This window comes from Xenopus laevis, chromosome 1S, assembly GCF_017654675.1.
Source record: "Xenopus laevis strain J_2021 chromosome 1S, Xenopus_laevis_v10.1, whole genome shotgun sequence".
Classification (NCBI taxonomy): Eukaryota; Metazoa; Chordata; class Amphibia; order Anura; family Pipidae; genus Xenopus; species Xenopus laevis.
The window spans coordinates 161437861-161458249 of record NC_054372.1 but is presented as its reverse complement, the minus strand read 5'-3'; the positions used below and the strand labels follow the sequence as shown (position 1 = coordinate 161458249).

At 38.4% G+C, this 20389-nt stretch overlaps 1 protein-coding gene across 3 annotated transcripts in view; it reads left to right on the top strand.

The window, feature by feature from the left end:
* Positions 1-20122, top strand: part of camk4.S (calcium/calmodulin-dependent protein kinase IV S homeolog) — a 99236-nt gene extending 79114 nt beyond the window's left edge. For all 3 annotated transcript variants that reach the window (XM_041580441.1, XM_041580442.1, XM_018244329.2), the window contains 4 exons: positions 719-794; positions 3971-4097; positions 17575-17727; positions 19301-20122. In XM_041580441.1, the coding sequence (XP_041436375.1) occupies positions 719-794; positions 3971-4097; positions 17575-17727; positions 19301-19465 (521 nt within the window). In that variant the 3' untranslated portion in view covers positions 19466-20122. The remainder of the gene's footprint in view (positions 1-718; positions 795-3970; positions 4098-17574; positions 17728-19300) is intronic.
* Positions 20123-20389: the final 267 nt, after the last annotated feature.

Here is a 20389-nt window from a genome sequence, read left to right as displayed (position 1 = left end):
AAATATTCTAAAAATATTATATAGCAAAAATGTTGAAAAGAAAGCGGCAAAACAAGGAGGAGAAGCCTGGCAGGATTATAACATTATAAAACCAGCAACCAAGAGGCTGATAAACTGATAAAGCAGAAAATAGGGAACCTATTAGAGGCGGATAATACAGTATGTGCACAAATTGTATTTTCTGGGAGTGTAATTCTCAGGCTTCATAAATGAAATAGGGGAAAAAATAAATACTGCACTCTTTTTATTAATATGTCCTGCAGTGTTCTCAGTAGCTATACCAAGACTGGAAATATGATGCAATCTGATGAATGCTATGATAAACTTATATTACATTAGAATGAATGAAAAGACAAAACTGGTTTGAATTATTGCCAAAAAATGGCCCAAATCAGTAGGAGAAGATTCAGATTTTACAAAACCAAAAAAACGGAAATATGCATTTTAGGTCAATACCTATGTGGGCAGCAGGGATGGAACTAGGGGTAGGCAGAAGAGGCACCTATCTACCTGAATTCTAGTCAAATTCAAAATAATTCAAAATAATTTATAAGTTTCTCATGAGTGTTTCTCCAAGTGTTTTATCTCAAAGGATGCACATAAGTGGAAGGTTTGTGCTGCATGGTCTATAGTGATATATTTATATACAGATAGTAATGCCTTCAAATGTCAAGTCTATAGTTGAAAAAAAAATTCATATATTTTTATTTTATTCTAGCACCTGAAATTCTAAGGGGATGTGCCTATGGGCCAGAAGTGGACATGTGGTCTGTAGGAATAATTACCTATATACTGTGAGTAAACTAAGCTGACTAAGTAACTACAAATATAACACCTCTTTCTTTTGATTACTTGTGGCGCCCCTATTCACATGATTCACTAGAACTTTACAGCATTGTAAATACATGTAATAAGCTTTAGATAAGAATATTTGGTACTGTAGACTCAAGTTGATTCCATAAGATCTCCTAAAAAATGTTTTAATATTGTAATATACAGTCGTGTACACCATGCAAAGCCTCACTAATAGCTTCTGAATTGGTCATTATTGGTGAATATAGCAAAATAAAAAAAAGTGTAGTGGTCCTCTGCACTTACCCATTATCAATATATATATGACATTAAGGGGGTTATTGATCTAAGTCCGAATTTATCTTAATATTTTCTGCTACAAACTCCGATCAAATCCGCTTTTTTTTTTACGCTTATTTATTATTATATTTTCCCGAAAATTTGCTTTGTGGGAAAACAAGTTTTTTGGATTTTTGCCTGAAAACTCTGCAAACTTTGGGGTATTGCACGCAACCCCGTCCCTATTTGGAATCTGGTTAATAAATTATTTTTTTAAAAGTCTGATTTAATACAAAAAAAAAATCAAGATTTTTTCGTGATTTTTGTATTCAGAGTTTAATAAATAACCCCCTTAGCATTTATTTAGCATTTAAAGTATAATGGACTTTTGATGTAACACCTCCTCAGGACAGGTGCTATTTCCAGGGTTCCCTTGTGCCCTGCACTTTGAATTTTTCATGCAATGAATAAAGCAGGCTGGACTAGCATCAGATGTAAGCAGCATGTACAGGCACAAGTGTTCCATCACATTCTGTTTTGTCTACTCCTTTTTTTGTAATGGGACTGAGTCTTTTGGACATTTTAATTATTTATAGGGAAATTACATCAATACAGTTTTCCTTTTCCCTGGATAAAGCTCATATTGCAACAATATAATTAGTGCTGATAACCAGGGCTGATTCCAAGTGATGTTATTGCCCTGTGCTCAACTGACCTCCATTGTGCTTTCTCGTTACATTTCTGACTTTCCTTCTACTCCTTTCCTCACCAAATTCATTGCTTTGCTATTTTTGAGTTTACCCTATTTTTTGGACTTTCCTTGTAGTTGGACTTGGAGATGGGGACTCAGAGGTGTATAGGTCTTAGTGTGCAGTACAGGCAGAAAAGTGCACAATCTGTTTCCTTTTCCTTTGTTTTTGACACAACTTTGTCTGTCCTTTTGTTTGCAGCTACCAATGTAGATTTGCATAGATACCGGCTGATCCGCATGAAGAGGACTGAGATAAATGCTAGACTTTCTGTGCCGTAAGGGGGTTGTTCACGTTCAAATTAACTTTTAGTATGATGTAGAGAGTGATATTCTGAGACAATTTGCAATTGGTTTTAATTTTTTATGATTTGTGGTTTTTGGATTATTCAGCTTTTTATTCAGCAGCTCTGCAATTTTAACAATCTGGTTGCTAGAATCCAAATTACCCTAGCAACCATGTATTGATTTGACTAAAGGACTGGAATAAGAAAAGGAGAGGCCTGAATAGAAAGACAAGTAATAACAAGTAACAATCACAATAAGGGGCAGATTTATCAAGGGTCGAAATGAAATCAAGGGAATTTTCAAAGTTAAAAAATTCGAAATTCAAAGTAATTTTTGGATACTTCGACCATCGAATAGGCTACTACAACTTAGACTTCGACCTTCTATTCGAAGTAAAATCATTCAACTATTCGACCATTCGATAATCAAAGTACTGGCTCTTTAAAAAAAGGAAAATCGTACGATAAAATCGTTCGAATCGTACGATTCGAAGTACGATCGTACGATCGGAATACGATCTGAATACAATCGTATGATGCAATTGGATACAATCTTACAATGCAATTCGAATTTCGAAGTATCTACCCCTAAATGTGTAGCCTTACAGAACATTTGTTTTTAAGATGGGGTCAGTGACCCCATTTAAAAGCTGTTAAGGGTCAGAAGTATAAGGCAAATAATTCAAAAACTATGCTAATTAAAAAATGAAGGAATTGAAAAGTTGCTTAGAATAGGGCATTCTATAACATGCTAAAAGTTAACTTTAAGGTGAACCACTCCTTTAATCCATTAAACCTATGAATATTTTCAAACTATACAGCAAAGTAATTATGATAAACCTGACTACAAAATAATGAATAAACTAACTATAGACATTTGCGTTAGAAAATGAATATTAACGCCCTCAATCTAATCTAACTAAATATTTTTCAGTTTTCTTCAATGCCTTATCATATAGAGTACCGTACATTCAATATATTCTGCACTCAAATCTGTTGAATTACTATAGCTGCTGATTTTATTTTGCTGCTTTAAGCAAAGATATTCTTTCATGTATCTTTTATCCTTTCACTGGGATCATTCAGTTTGATCCTTCACCTTGGAAAAGAGCCAGCCTGTACACCAAATATGTACAGTATTCTGCCTTGATAAAAACAAGGACATATGGTAGATTAATACTTTGTTTAGACCCCTGTCTGCTTAACAGTCACTGGAGGTTTTCATCTAATGAATATATTTACAACAGGAACAATCTGTTTCTGTAAAGTGAAACTGTTTTTATTTACCATATTACTAGATGAAAATTATTTGAGATTTTACTGTGCATTTAATATCTGACATAACTAATATTTTTAATTTGCTACTAGGCTGTAACAATATAGGAAATATGGGACAACATGTTGTTAAATATGAATGCATTAAAAGTCCCTAAGGAATTCCACGGCAAACATTTCTATTATAAGGCATTATTAAAGAGATGGGATCTCTCATCTGGAAACCTGTTACTCCCCTCAAAATTACAGGAAGGCCCATTGAGTCCATTGTAAGCAAATAATTCTCATTTTAAAAAATCGTTTGCTTTTTCTCTGTAATAATAAAACAGTACCCTTATATTTGATGGCAACTAAGCTGCATGGATCCACATTGGCAGCAAAACAATTCTATTGGGGTTATTGAATGTTTAAATGATTTAATGATCCCTCATCCGGAAAACCCAGTGTCTGAAGCATTCCAGATAATAGACTCTATACCTGTACATGGGAACAGTCCCCTCAATGAACAACCCCTCTCACCAGGCAATTATAATGAAAAGGGTCAAAAAGGACAAACTCTTGAATATTGTCTTGCTCTTTCTCAACACAGACTTTGTGGTTTCGAGCCTTTCTATGATGAGCGAGGAGACCAGTACATGTTTAAGAGAATTCTTAACTGTGATTATGACTTTGTCTCCCCCTGGTGGGATGATGTCTCTTTAAATGCCAAGGACTTGGTGAGTAAAAGCGCACCATTTATTTGTGTTTTGAGTTTATTAAAGTAAACTGAAAAATCTCCCAAATAAAATTAACATTTATCAGTTTAAAAGTATAAATATATATATAGACACGTGAGTGGTGTTTGAATAAAAATCTTTTTGATTGAAAAGTTTGGAGTGCTGGTCCGCTTTGAAGATTATATGGCATAATTGACCAAGCACCCACCTCTGATTGAGGAGGAAGGAGTGTGGGTACTTTCAGAACATTTAAATATATATATTATATATATATAGTTGAAATATTACTTACTGTAATTTCCCTTTCCTTTTAGTCCAATCAGCAGCACACACACACTGAGATTTCCTCCCTCCCCCTAATTAGGACAGTGGGACTAATAGCCAAGCTTTAGAAGTCATAAGAACCTTCCCCTTCCCCATTCCATCATGTCTTTGCAAGTAATACAACAACACAGAATGCAGAAATTATTTAATAGGGTGGGTTTACTTGTGCTGCTGATTGGACTAAAAGGAAAGGGAAATTAAGGTAAATAAAATTTCAACTTTCCTTAACGTCCAACAGCAGCACACACTGAGACATAGCAAGTAACAAGAAAAACTAGAGAGGTACATTTCCTGAAGAAAATGTGAGTGGTGCTTGCCGTGGCAAAACTCAGGCCCCCCATATATGTTGGGTGTCTTGCCCAGTCGCCCCTGGTGCCTAGAGAGTACACAAAGTCGGTAGAATCCGGATTAAACCGGTGAAATTTAAAGCCAACCAAATTTTACCATTGAAATCAATCCAAACAAACTGGCTATTTTTGGCTCCGCCCACTTTTAAAAATTTGCAACCCAGTCACCAAATGGACCAAGTTTGAGCACTCTTACATTAACAGTGTAAGAATGACAGGAATTTAAATATTCCCATTGAATAGCGTTAGGTAAAATTTGATTGGCTGTCTTAAGCTCCGCCCATTTTTCTGAATTTTAACCCCAGTTACCTAGTCATGGTCAGTGCCAAGTTTGGGGCCTCCGGTTTTAAAACTGTGAGAACGGCGGTAATCAAAAATTTTACATTGAAGTCAATAGGTGAAAACGGATTGGCTGTTTATGGCTCCACCCACTTTTCCTAAATTTTGACCGCAGTCACCCAGTGAGTAATTGAGCCAAGTTTGGTACACCTAGCATTTAAACCGTGATAATAGCAGCAGTTTATCATTTTTCATTAAGGTCAAAGGCTGAAATCTGATTGGCTGTTGTTGCCCCGCCCCTTTTTTTCCTAATTGTGAACCACAGTCACTCAGTGACTAACATACCAAAGTTTGGGAATGCTGTCATTTAATGTGTAAAAATGGCAGCATTTCTATTTTTTTCTATTGAAAATCAATGAATGAAATTTGATTGGTTGTTGGTGGCTCCGCCCACTTTTTCTAAACTTGAAGTGGAAACCCCCAGCGACCACATTTGTGATATTCAAGGTCCCTGACATCAATACTGAGAGAATGGCAGCCTTCTTAATTTTTCCCATTAAAACCAATCAAAGAAATCTGATTGGTTGGTTTTGGCTCCACCCACTTTTCTTAATTTTAATCCCAGTCCCCCAGTGACCAACTGTGCCAACTTTGAGGTGGCTGCCATTAACCGTCTAAGAGCGGCAGCAGTTTAAAATTTTCCTATTTAATTGAATGGCTGAAATTTGATTGGCTGTTGTAGACTCCGCCCACTTTTTGTAAATTTTGGCTGCAGTCACCCAGTGACCCACGGTGCCAAGTTTGGGAGCTCTGGCTTTATTACTGTGAGAATTACAGCTGTTTACATTTTCTCATTGAAGTCAATAGGGAAAATCTGATTGGTTGTTTGCGGCTCCGCTCACTTTTTTGGGTCCCCAAAATAGGACAGAAAAGTCACAACACCCCATTCCCGAATAAGCTGAACGGTTTGACACCTCATTCATGGGTCTGCGACAAACTAATTATTCGATAAATTCCCCATTATAAGTCAATGGGGCAAATTTGGGGACCTCTCCTGGCCCGGGGGTAAAACTTATACCCTCGTGTGGGGTATCATCTGACACAGGTCGCAAACCTCTTCAAATGTGGTAAATTTAACGTTTCTACAAGATTCCCTCTCTGCGCTAGAATCCGTCAAAAGTTGGCCTCAATGTTAATCTATGGGACTTTTCGGGGTGGTTAATTGCCCCCGCAAGGGGCAATTAACCACCCACCCCTTAGAAAAGTCATACCACCCCATTCCCGATTAAGCCGCACGATTTGACACCTCATTCATGGGTCTAGGACAAACGGTGCGGGACTAGTTACGCGCCAAACTTTCATACGGAAGAAGAATAAAAATAAGTTTGCAAGATAACAGTAGTGATGCTTTGCTTCGCAAGCACCACTAAAAAATAAGTTTGCAAGATAACAGTAGTGATGCTTTGCTTCGCAAGCACCACTAAAAAGGGGGGGATTAGGTTCCAGATTCCTTCACCATTGATTGATAAATAGATCTCCCAAAGGCCCATCTTGGGAAGCATTGATGTCCAGTTTTTAATGACTAGCAAAAGTATGTGGATTTGCCCACGAGGCTGCTCTGCAGATCTGATCCACCAGTACTAGGAGGTTTTCTGCCCAGGATGCTGCTGTCGTTCTAGTAGAGTGTGTTTTTACAAATATTGGTGGAGATTTGTTATCAGCAATATAGCATGTTTCTATAGTTTTCTTTATCCATCTGTCTAAGTCAGCCTTGAAGCTCCTTGTCCCTTTAGTCAACTACAAGAGGTCCTCTGCACTCAACCCATTATCAATATATTTAAGACAGAGACATTTTGTGCATACTGCTACTAAAAAATGCCTTACCCTTTAAACAACACAGGGATTGTTTGTCCATATATTGCAATATATTTAAGCTGGCCAACTACGTCGAAGTCATCCCATATCTGGCCAGTCCTACGCTTAATTTTCATCTGATTCATTAAGAGTTCAATTGCTTAATTATACATTTTACAAAGGGACTAAGTTTTACCTGCAACTTACTAGCTGCTTTCAAAGTAAAACTCCCAAACTTGGCTGCCCTTTTATTAGACACCAGTGGGATCACCTGACTATAGCTGGGAGGGGTGGGAGCTACAACATGGAGCTGGTCACTGCTCCTGTATAACTATAACAAACAAGGGAAAGTTGTGCTCACCACTATTTTTTAAAAACCATTAGGCGGGGGTGCAATGAGGGTGTGACCACAAAATACATATAGTCAACTACAAGAGGTTCTCTGCACTCAACCCATTTGTAGTTGACTATATGTGACTATACGCTTAATTTTCATCTGATTCATTAAGAGTTCAATTGCTTAATTATACATTTTACAAAGGGACTAAGTTTTACCTGCAACTTACTAGCTGCTTTCAAAGTAAAACTCCCAAACTTGGCTGCCCTTTTATTAGACACCAGTGGGATCACCTGACTATAGCTGGGAGGGGTGGGAGCTACAACATGGAGCTGGTCACTGCTCCTGTATAACTATAACAAACAAGGGAAAGTTGTGCTCACCACTATTTTTTAAAAACCATTAGGCGGGGGTGCAATGAGGGTGTGACCACAAAATACATATAGTCAACTACAAGAGGTTCTCTGCACTCAACCCATTTGTAGTTGACTATATGTATTTTGTGGTCACGCCCTCATTGCACCCCCGCCTAATGGTTTTTAAAAAATAGTGGTGAGCACAACTTTGTTTGTTATAGTTATACAGGAGCAGTGACCAGCTCCATGTTGTAGCTCCCACCCCTCCCAGCTATAGTCAGGTGATCCCACTGGTGTCTAATAAAAGGGCAGCCAAGTTTGGGAGTTTTACTTTGAAAGCAGCTAGTAAGTTGCAGGTAAAACTTAGTCCCTTTGTAAAATGTATAATTAAGCAATTGAATTCTTAATGAATCAGATGAAAATTAAGCGTAGGACTGGCCAGATATGGGATGACTTTGACGTAGTTGGCCAGCTTAAATATATTGCAATATATGGACAAACAATCCCTGTGTTGTTTAAAGGGTAAGGCATTTTTTAGTAGCAGTATGCACAAAATCTCTCTGTCTTAAATAGTTTGATAATGGGTTGAGTGCAGAGGACCTCTTGTAGTTGACTATATGTATTTTGTGGTCACACCCTCATTGCACCCCCGCCTAATGGTTTTTAAAAAATAGTGGTGAGCACAACTTTCCCTTGTTTGTTATAGCTCCTTGTCCCTTGTTCTTCCCAAAGGAAATGAAGAGCTTCTCTGGTTTTCTGAATGACTCCGTTCTTTGGATATACTCTTTTAGAACTCTTGTCACGTCCAACAGATGAAGTCTCTTTTCTTCTGGAGTTTTTGGTTGAGAAAAAAAAGCAGGAAGACAGATCTCCTGATTAATATTAGCCAAAGAAGCCACCTTGGGTCTAAAAAAAAAAAGGTACCGTCCTAAGTACCACTTGTTCTTGAAAAAATCTTATATAAGGTGCTCTAACTGATAGTGCCTGAAGGTCACTTACTTTCTTTGCAGAGGTGATGGCCATTAGAAACAGTGATTTAATGGAAAGATGTTTAATATCTGTACTCTCCATAGGTTCAAAAGGGGCATCACAGAGTTTTTCCAATACAATATTCAGATCCCACTGTGGACAAGGCTACAGTACAGCTGGTCTTAATTTGAAGGTTGCTCTTATAAATCAGCAAACTTTATCTCCAGAAAAGCTGAAATTGCCGATATCTACACTTTCAGTGTATTAAGTCTTAGATTTAGGTAAGTCACTCCCACCGTATTGTCTGAACCTTTACCGCATGGCCTATCAGATGCTTCTGAAAAGACTTTAGGGCGAGAAAAACTGCCTTCAACTCCCTGAAGTTTGACGAAAGGGACTTTTCTATAGGACCCCAAAATCCTTGGGCAGATAGGCGTCCCATATAAGCACCCCAACCACTGAGAGAAGCGTCTGTTGTCATGCCAATCTACTCTGGCTCCTCCATGTTTTTCCCCTGTGTAAGTCTTCCTTCCTGCAGCCACCAGTGTAGTGATTTTTTTGTTTCTGCAGATACAAAGAATTTTTGTCCGCCGACTCTATGTCTCTGTCCCATGTGGAGAGCAGTTCCTACTGTAGAGGCCTCATATGCAGTTTGGCCCATTGTACGATTCTATATAGGCTGACATGGGGCCCATAATTTTCATCCTCTGACGAAGAGATATCAAAGCTCTCTCCTGAGTTAGAAAAATCTTCATCTTGACTGTATCCAGTCTGTTCCACAGACACTGTTTCTGTCTGGATGGGAAGAGGGAAGATTTTTCTTTGTTGACTATCCAACCAAGTTCTCCAGTGTTCTCTGAATCTGTCTTTCTAGAAGAGAGGCTGAGACTGCTTTCAATAACCAATTGTCCAGATAAGGGACTATGTGTATTCCTTCTCTTCTTAGCACTGCTGCCACAGCTAGCACCACCTTGGTGAAGACTCGTGGTGCAGAAGTTATTCCAAAAGGCAGTGCCTTGAACTGGAAATGATATGTCTTCTTTTGAATAACAACAGCTATCCTCAGAAATTTTCTGTGATAATGAAAGATGGTTAGATGTAAATAGGCATCCTTTAGATCTATTGTCACCAGATAATCTCCTTCTTCGAGAATCTTGCCTTTTCCTTATAAATCGATTCACCATTCTCAGATCGTTTATCATGTGAAATGTTCCGTTTGGCTTTGGAACCAAAAAAACGATGGAGTAAATTCCTTGACCCCTTTCGCAGTCTGGAACTTCTTCTATGAACTTCATCTGAAGATAATTCCGGATTGATTCTTCTAAAAACAGTTGCCTTTGAAGAGAAGAACCCTCTGGGGTGATTAGAAATCGAGGTGGTTCTTGAAAAAACTCTATTCTTTAGCCCTCTCTTATACGTTGGAATCTGTTACAATTTCTTCCCACTGAGGGTAGAGAAAGCCTTCCCCCCACCTCCAAACTTCTGGCGTCAGAAATCTTTCTGTCTGCCACCAAATTGAGGTTTACCTCTTCCTCTAGAGGTTCTTGTAGATCCTTGACCTCTAAAGGGCTGTGTTCTCTCTTTCTCTTTTTCATAGAATCTATCCTGCCTTTTCCTTGGCGGAGATATTCTTTGTCTATAAAAAAAAGGATCCTCTCCAGTTCCTTTGTCTGTATTGTGGAAGTGATTTCCCTTTGTCATCTGATAATTTTTCCATTAATGAATCCAGCTTGGATCCAAATAATTGACCTGGTTGAAAATCCATGTTACAAAGGTTCATTTTTGAAGTTGAATCCGCTCTCCAAGGCTTTAACCAAATTGCCCTTCTAGCTGTAGTAGAGAGGGCTAAATTCTTTGAAGCAAGCTTTAGTGACTCAATGGAAGAATCACAGAGAAATTCAGATGCCAATTTCACTTTCTTTAGACTTTTCACCAAATCTTCTCTCGGGATCTTGTTCTGAATATCTTTCTCCAACTGAACTAACCAGTTTCTCAAAGCCCTTAAAACGTTTGTTAATTGCTGGTGGCCTGTCCGGATTTTTCCATTCAAACTCAATTAGATCTTTGATCACTGGGTGTAAGGGAAAAGCTCTAGGTATCTTCCTTGACCATCCGTTCTCCTATTCTGGTTCAGAACTCTTCCCCTCCTGATCTTCCATTGCACCTTTAACTGTTTTTATCAATTTTGATATTGATTCAGATTGGAATACTGCTATGTCTACTTCATCCTCTGATGAAGAATTCACCTCATCAATAACAGTGTAATCCTGTTCATCCACCAATATAGGTGACTTGTCAGCAGGATTAATCAGGTTCTGAGATAAAGAACTTCTGATTTCTGAAAAAGACTGTTGAATAAAGTCTTTAAACCAACTCATAGCATTTGCAGATTGAGTGGTTTCATTAGCTTTTCACAGCGACCTCTCTCATAGTTATCTGAGAGCGGAACCTCACATTGTCTGCAGACCAAATGTCTGGTCTTAGACCGCTTTTTCCCCTGTCTAGTTTTCAGACTGGACATCTGTAGAGACAGTAATATTTGCACTCTGTAAACATTGGGACACATATTGGGCAATAAGATGACCGGCAATACCTTAATTTCTCCAGGTAACACAGCCCTTGTTTGCAGCGTGACCGCTTGTACTGAAAAACATTTATGGGCACCAATTGCACTACAGGCGATCCTTTTAAATCTGCAGCTTCTGCACTGCGCGATGACGTCAGCGATATGCGCCTCCTGAAAGCCGCTCCGTGAATGCGCGCCTGTCCTTTCTCTCAGCAGTTCGCTGAATCTGAATGGGTAGGAGCTCTGTCCTTTACCCTCCCCAAGGACCACCATCCAAAGCTGGCTCCCTGGATGTCCCAGAGCTCACTCAGAGCCCTTCTACTGAAGAAAAAAAGATATCCCACTGTCCCAGGTAGGACAGAAAAAAACACAATGGAAGGGGGGAAGGGGAGGGTTCTTATGGCTTCTAAAGCTTGGCTATTGGTCCTACTGTCCTAATTAGGGGGAGGGAGGAAATCTCAGTGTGTGTGTGCTGCTGTTGGATGTTAAGGAAATATATATATTCCATCTGACACAAGGTCACCCATTCCGATTAGAAGAAAGGAGGTTCTGGCTTTTTAGCAAGTGAGGCAAAACAGGGTTATGGAAGATAGCTCATAGTACAAGTTGATCCAGAGATCACTGCATTATATTATTATTACTTTAAAACTATTTCATTTTTGATGTTACTGTTCATTTAAATGCTCTAGGCATATTTCCCAAAGTCTATATAGGAAGAAGAGGGGGTTCAGGCATTAGAGAACCATAACCCTTTATGATTATGTCCCACAACACTGCACCGAGGTGGCAACTGGGACAGTGAAACCTGCTTGACTTCATGTGTCAAATTACAATTAAATAAAGCATAGATTTATCTGTTTATGTTCAAAATGTTTTACATCTGATTTCCCAGATACCCCATAGACATTAATGAGAATATCAGTGTATATGTATGGATAGTACAGGCACGGGATCCATTATCTGGAAACCTGTTATCCGGAACACTCCAAATTACAGGAATCTCCCATAGACTTCATTTAATCAAATAATTAACATTTTTAAAAATGATTTCCTGTAATAATAAAAAAGTACCTCACACTTCCCAACTAATGATAAGTCCATACTGGAGGCAAAACAATCCTATTGGTTTAATTAATGTTTAAATTATTTTTTGGCAGACTTAAGTTATGGAGATCCAGATTACTGAAAGATTTCTTATCTGTAACACCCCAGGTCCCAAGCGTTCTGGATAATAGGTCCCATACCTGCACTCTAGTTGTCAATCAGAATTTTTGTTGCAACAACAGTTGTTCATGATGTTCAACAGACCTAAAGCCAATATGGCATTGGTTTGAGCTTATTTGCTAGCCATATGGTATTAATATAACTTTTGTATATATTGTACTTGGTGTAGTGCCAGTGCTATACAGATGGCTGCTAATGAAATCAAGTAATTTACATTTCTCACAATATTTCCAAAATATTTTTATAATATTCTTAAATATTATATTTCTTCAAATTCAAAATATTTTATTATTTTATCATGAGTATTATTGATTGTGTTTCTTACTCATATACACCAGATATAAATCGCACATAATATTATATAGAATATTTTATTTATTTATTTCTTACTCTAGAGCATTCATCCTTTTAGTGACATTATGTGGCCTATTAACTAACAAATCGAATTTCCATGAATCTTGAAAAATCCAACATTTTTCCTACATTTCTAAAAAAAACTCGAAAATTCCAAAATTTATTAAGTGTAAAAACCACGAAAATCTTGAAGACGAAAATTTGGCAAGTAAAACTTGGGGGGTTATTTATCAAGGTCCAAATTTATCTCAATATCGGCTGCTACAAACTCCGATCCAACCCGCTCGAGTTTTTAATGCTTCTTTATTATTACATTTTCCCAAAAATTTGCTTTGTGGGAAAAGCTCAGATTTTCAAAATTTTTTTGTGAATTTTCCCCGAAATATCAGAATTTTTCTGAGTTTTCACCTGAAAGCTCCGAAAACATCGTGAAATAGCCTGAAACCCCCGACAAAACCAAAAATCAATTGGGCTGTTCCCATTGACTTTTATGCAACCTCGACAGCTTTGAGATGCCGTGTTTTTATATTCAGGCTTTTTAGCCCTTGGGGTTTAATAAATTCCGAAAAATTTGTGATTTTTTTAAAAGTCTGATTTTATAAAAAAAATCATACATTATTCAGATTTCGGGGAATTTCGGGTATTCGGAGCTTAGTATATAACCCCTTTTGTGTTATAGAAGCCAGTGGGGATTGATCCTATTTGACCTCTTTAAATCAATTCTGACTTTAAGAGGTTTCCAAAAAATTTTCCCGCTAGAAATTGTCTGAACAACTAAAATTTTTTGAGGTTTTCGTGATATTCATATTTTTTGCCACATAGTTCAGCACATTTTTTCGTTTGTACTTTTTTGATTCGGAACTTTTAGGTTGGTTCACCTTTAAGGTAACTTTTATTATGTTATAATTCTAAGCAACTTTTCAATTGGTTTTTATTATTTATTTTTTATAGTTTTATAGTTATTTGCCTTTTTCTTCTGACTCTTTGAAGCTTTCAAAACAAATTCTCAGTAAGGCTACAAATGTATTGTTATTGTTACTTTTTATTACTGATCCTTCTATTTAGGCCACTCCTATTCATATTCCAGTCTCTTATTCAAATCAATGCAAGGTTGCTAGGGTGATTTGGACCCTAGTTACCCGATTGGTTAAGATGCAAACTGAATAAAAAGCTAAATAACTCAAAAACCTTCAATAATAAAAAATAAAAAAAATTGCAAATTGTCTCAAAATATCACTCTCTACATAATACTAAAAGGTATCTCAAAGGTGAACAACTCCTTTAATAAATTCAATGACAATCGTGGTTTAAGAGTTTGTGAGTTTAGTTGTAGTTTCAAAAACCACTAGAACCACTAAAATCCGACCATTAATAAATACGTTTCCACCACCTATAGCTCTTTGTTTTCTTCAGCTATATACAGTAAATTCACAATAGTGGAAAGTTAAAGAGGTTGTTCACCTTTGATTAACTTTTAGTATAATGTAGAGAGTGATATTCTGAGACAAATGACCATAACAACCATGCACTAATTTGAATAAGAGACTGGAATATGAATAGAAGAAGCCTGTATAGTAAGATGAGTAATAAAAAAATAACAATTATAATAATTGTGTAGCCTTACAGGGCATTTATTTCTAAATTATGTTAGTGAACCCCATCTGAAGGCTGGATAGAGTCAGAAGCAGAAGGCAAGTAATTAAAAAATGATAAAAAAATTAACAATGAAGACCAATTGAAAAGTTGCATTTAAATGGCCATTCTATAGTTTACTAAAAAAAATAATATAAAGATGGACCAGCCCTTTAAGAATAGCTTAAAATGTATCCTTCAAAAAGCTTGAGTAATGTATAGATCTGTTATAACAAGGTTGGACTTGGCTGGCAAGACTCCAAGTAAAAACCCGGTGGGCCCCAGCCCTAGTGAGCCCTGCCAACACAGATTCAAACCTGTCTATGGCTTGCGCTGCTCCTGATCTCGTCCTCCTCCGGCCCCAAACTTCCCCAAAGTCTTCTTTGTTCCTGTAACCCATAGCAACCTATTGATAGTTAGCTAAAGGTAAAGAATTGTGGAAGTGAACAATCTATAAGTACAGCATTTTCCAAAATAATGTAAAAAAAAAAATCCAATTATTGCAAGTGAATCTGTCCTGAAATATAAATAATAACATGTCTGGGGCTCATTTCTGGCCAAAAGAAAAGTGTAATTCTGATCACAAACACCATGTTTCCCCCCACATTTCACCTTTTTTGATGTCTCAAGGGGCCGTTGCCTCTGACACAATTCCGCTGTGTCTGACACAGTTGCATCTATTTTGCCAAAATCAACCCAACTGCACACACATTTCGTAGCCAATCATTTGCAATAACACTGTGCATTATTTCTGTGTGCAAGTGACATCTGAGCCCAAGTCTTTAGGCACAAGTGGACTGCAGCTATTGACACTGTAGGAGAAGGGAACCCTGGAGCTAGCAATCTGGGCCTGATCCCCCCGCATCAATGGGTGCAGCAACGCTCGATTAGGAATAAAAGGCAGGAAGGACTGAGAGCACAAAGCACAACTATACAGAGGTGAAAATAGTGCATTTTGATGCAAATAATTAAAGGGCATGTGAAGGCAAAAAAATAAAATCCCATTTTTACTTTCTTTAATGAAAAAGAAACCTATCTCCAATATACTTTAATTAAAAAATGTGTACCGTTTTTATAAGAAACCTGACTGTATGCAGTGAAATTCTCCTTTCATTTACTGCTGTGGATAGGAATTGTCAGACGGTCCCTAACTGCTGAGCAGGGAAACAATCATACTTATGAACAGCAGGGGGAGCCCCCACCTTACTTCCCAGCCATGCAGAACTCAAACAGTTTTGTTTATGACAATCCCTAAGCAGCCCAGACCGCACTGAGCATGTGCACTTAGTCTTAGTCTTGTGTAGGGGCCCCTACGGGTTTATCTGCCCTGCAGCTTTAAGGCCCCCACCTTTTTCTTAGAGTGATCTGCCAGGAGAGAATGACACTCCCCTGCTACACTGCTATATAGTGTGTGTAGGGAGTGGCCACTTCCTCTTTGGCCTGTGGATGGTGATCCACCTGGGTGTGCTCAGGGGAGCCTGGGTACAGCTAGGCCCAGAAAGGCCCATGTGCTTTGGAAGAAGAAGTCGGGGACCAGGTAACCCCGTGAATGAGGAATAGTTGCACTAGGGCAGACTTGTCATAGTCTCTTTAGGAGAGAAAGGCAGACAGGTGAGAGAGAAAGAGCAGCTGAAGCTCCAACAAGGATTTGCAGAAAGGGAGTAGCTTCCCAGAGGCTTTATGTGTTGCCTCCAGTCAGGGACCTCAGTGAAGAGGGACTGTAGGGTAGAAGCTGCTTTCCTGACAACTTCCAGGAGGGAATGTGTGTGAATACTGCAAATGCCTAATGGAGACCTTTCCTCTGTGAGAAATGCCTAATGCCTGCAGCTCTGTGTGAGAAATGTGCTATTGCCTCAGCTCCTGCGTGAGTACTAAACCTGTGGTCACTTGCCTCGTGCATAGTTAATAAACCGTTTCCTGTTTTACTGCAAGAACCTCCTGGCGCCCATCTTTTGTTGTATGCACAGTAGCCTGGGGGATGTAGTTGCACTACACCATAGAGGGAACACTTCCACATGGCGAAGGCCCTGACCCTGTTGTGTAAGTCGCAGTGTAACCCATGCTTCTACTACTAGCTGGACAGTTTAACTATTTGTGTGCTATGCAGCCCAAATAGGTGTTACACTTGCAAAGATGATTAACAAAGTTACAAGATGGTGACCCCCTGTATCCCACTTTGAAAGCATAAATTATTTGTTTGATTAGGCTTGTGGTGCATGTTTATATTTAGTATACAAAATACAGCATTTCTAGCCTTATTCTATTTTAGACTTTACAGGCCCTTTAATGAAATTTAACAGGAAAAGTGCAGGAGCACAACTGTGCACCTGGTCGTAAATTATCTCTCATCTCTTTACTATAACAAAATGCCAGAATATAGGGGCATTCCCTAAATAGCGAAAATTCGCCATTGATGGCTTCGCAGCCATCGCAACACTTCACCAGGCGTAAATTTGCCAGGACAACGCTACTTCCTTAAGATGTGAAGTTGTGTCCAGGGCGCCGAACGCTGGCGAAGTTGCACTAGCGTTACTTCAGCAAGCAAAGCGAAGTTGCGCTAACATTGGCTAATTTGCATATAGCAGGAAGTGAAAGTTCAATGGATGTATATGTTGCAGCAAATACATTACACTACACAAGCCCAGGGAACCTTAATAAAATAAAATTGTTATAATGCCCTACACATGAGCCCAGTGTATAGTTTATGTGCCATATGTAAGGAAATGAAGGGGGGGAACCCGGTTACCCAAAAAACATTTTACGGTCTTTTGCAGGCTATCACTCAGAAAAAAGTAAAATACGTCAGCGTTTTTGGGGACTTAGAAAATTTTTCAACAAAAAATTGAGGAAGTCCTATGCACTCCATTACACTTCGCCTGGTCAGAGGTGGCGAAGGCAAGTCTGGCGCAAGAGGTAATGTTTAGTAAAATCCGCATCTTAGTGAATTTGCGGAGTTACGTTTGCCTGGCGTTAGAGTGCGAATCAACACTAGCGTCTATCTCCTTTGATAGCGTAGTTACAAAATAATGTCACGCTGGCAAATTGTCGCTATCGTTAGTCACTTTGCCCTTTAGGGAATCTGCCCCTGCGTGTATAAATGTGCAAAACAAATAAATTAAGGTTTTTATATGCCTTTATGAAAAATGTGATGTTATATGGAAGCACAATTACTAAAACATTATTTTTCTATTTTGTCTTATTACTAAAAGTGGCATCTTTTTTTCTTTGTTAATAGGTTAAGAAATTAATTGTATTTGATCCCAAAAAACGTCTTACCACACAGCAAGCTTTGCAGCACCCCTGGGTGAAAGGAAAAGCAGCTAACTTTGCCCACATGGACACTGCTCAAAAGAAGCTTCAAGAATTCAATGCCCGGCGCAAGCTGAAAGTATGTATTAAACCAGTTACTGTCTCTTAGCAGGGTGAATCTTAGGAAAGAGGCCAGTTGAGTATGTTACACATGGATTTTAACTGGCTTGTCTATGAGATGAGTGAGTCAAGCATAGACTGGGCATTTCTACCCCCAGCATTTCTCAGTAGGTAGCTTAGAATAAAGTCAGGAATATGTGCCTGTGTTACTCCAGTTACCCAAGTACAGTCCTTGTAAGGCAGTGCCTATGTTTACACTATTAACAGGTTTTGGGGCACAGTGTTAGACTGGGACACCAGGGGCCCACCAAAAAACCTTAGACCAGGGGCCCACCAAAAAACTTCAGACTCGGGGTCCACTCTCAGTACTATTTTCTTCCTCTCCTCACTCAACCTCTATTCTCCTAGTCTCTTTTCTTTACATACTATAATCTATTATTCCATCTATTAAGCCTCTTTGTTCTCATAGAAATAAGGAATAACCATGAAATAGGCCAAAATGAGGGCCCACTGACACCTGGTCCCACCGGTAGTTTTCCTGGTATCCCTGTGGGCCAGTCCGACACTATTGGGACACAAGGTGGCCTGTTGCCTTAAATAAGTAAGTCTTAAACAGACAAAGCTGGGGGTGCTTCTGAGTTCCATATTGGAGGCATAAGCAAATCATATTTTCTATCTGGGATCACAGTACAGTGAGTCTAAACTGCCTCCTAAAGGCATGTATAGCAACATTAATGCAACAGGCGTCAAATGGAGTGCTTAGACATCATCACCAGTGGCAGTTAATTGGGGTTTCCTTGAATTAAAACAGTGAATTAGTTATTTCTCAAGTAGATGTGTCCAAACTCGCTCTGCCATCAGTGATCCCCTTCAGTATATCCTGAAATCTTTATAGGGCCTGATGTCTGAAACTGAAAATCAATAACCCCCAATTTATTTTACTCATTAGCAACACTCAAATGTAAAAAGACTTAGTGAGCAACACAAGCATGAAAAAAGTCTCTGGGTGCTGTAATTGGCTATTTCATTGCCCTATGTAAACTGTCAGCCTACAAGAGGCTCTTTTGGGCAGTACACCTGGTTTGATGCAGCCAAAACTTGCCTCCAAGCCAAGAATTCAAAATAAGCATCTGCTTTGAAGCCAATGGGAGCAACATCCAAGGAGTTGGTGAGCAATATGTTGCTTGCGAGCTACTGGTTGGGATTCACTGTTTTAGCGTATGGAAGCATTGTAACTTGTATATGCTTCATGTGGACTTGCTGTGTAACATTTATGTACAACATAAACGCAGGGCACAATTATGAGCAATGAGGATATGGTAAATCAGTGGCGTATAATTTATATAAAAAGTACAATAGAACCCCAATTTTACTTCCCCGGATTGAACATTTTTCTAGGATTTTTGTGGTGTCATACAAGCAATTGGCATTTCCCCCCCCCCCCCAGATTTTATCTTTTCACAGAATTTAAACCATTTTGACATGTTTCCTGGGAAATGTAAATTCGGGGTTCTACTGTACATATAAAAACTGGTGATGTAATTGTTGTGAATGCAATATGGCTTATTTATTGCATTCTATTCCCTTTTCAGGCAGCTGTAAAAGCTGTGGTAGCTTCTTCTCGCTTGGGGAGTGCTGGGAGTCACAGCAGCCATGACAGCAATAAGCCAAGTCGAAATCCATCTCCAGTGCAAGAGAGCGGTTGTGAAGAAACCCCAACTCAGGAAACTAAACATGTGGAAGAAGGAGGGTCTTGAGTCAACAGTCTCCATGCTTTGGTCCTCGTCTCTGCCATTTCATGCACTGTCAACTTCATCCTTTCTATTAGCAAGAAAGATACCGTAGCATGGCCTCCAAGGCAGTTCTCTTCAAGAAATGCAATGAAATGTACAAGTTGATAATCCACTGTAAATGCATGTGACTGCTTATAATATAGTGCAAGAGCGACTTGAGATATGGAGGTGTTTATCTCATACTATACTGACGCGTGAACTTTAAAATGAGCAACATAATTTCCTTATTATAACCTTTTATGCATAGGATCTACACAGTAGGAAATGTATGATGTGTGTCGTGTTTCATTTTACATTTTTTTATAAAGGTATTGGACTTTCTAGAGATTACATTACTAGTTTCATTTGACAATATTATGTTGTTGGAGTGAATATGAAATAGGAACAATATATAACACTTTTAGTTATATATATAAAAAAACCTGTTTACAAGAAAAAGTATATTAGTTTATGCAAAAAGCAAAAAAAAAATAAAAACAGGAAAACATTCCACGGAAACACAAAACTAGGCTTCAGTGGTTGTAAAGCTCAGTGTTACCATAGCTTGTATTAAGAATGCCTTACTATAATAACACTTTGTATACAGTATTTTATTAACCAAATAAAAGTACTTTTCATAGATTTTATGTCACTGGGTTGTCTAGAACTGCAAAAGTATAACAAGTTAAATGGAAGTAGATCATATTTTGTAGTTTCAGCCATATTTGTTATGTAAAGTTCAGTGTAGATAACGGTGTGTTTAGCCACATAATATTTATGCCAATGTTCCGATGTATTTCTAGAAGCATTTTTGTCTCCAGACATGGGGGCCCATTTACTTAGTTCGAGTGAAGGAATAGAATAAAAAAAACTTCGAATTTCGAATGTTTTTTTGGCTACTTCGACCAT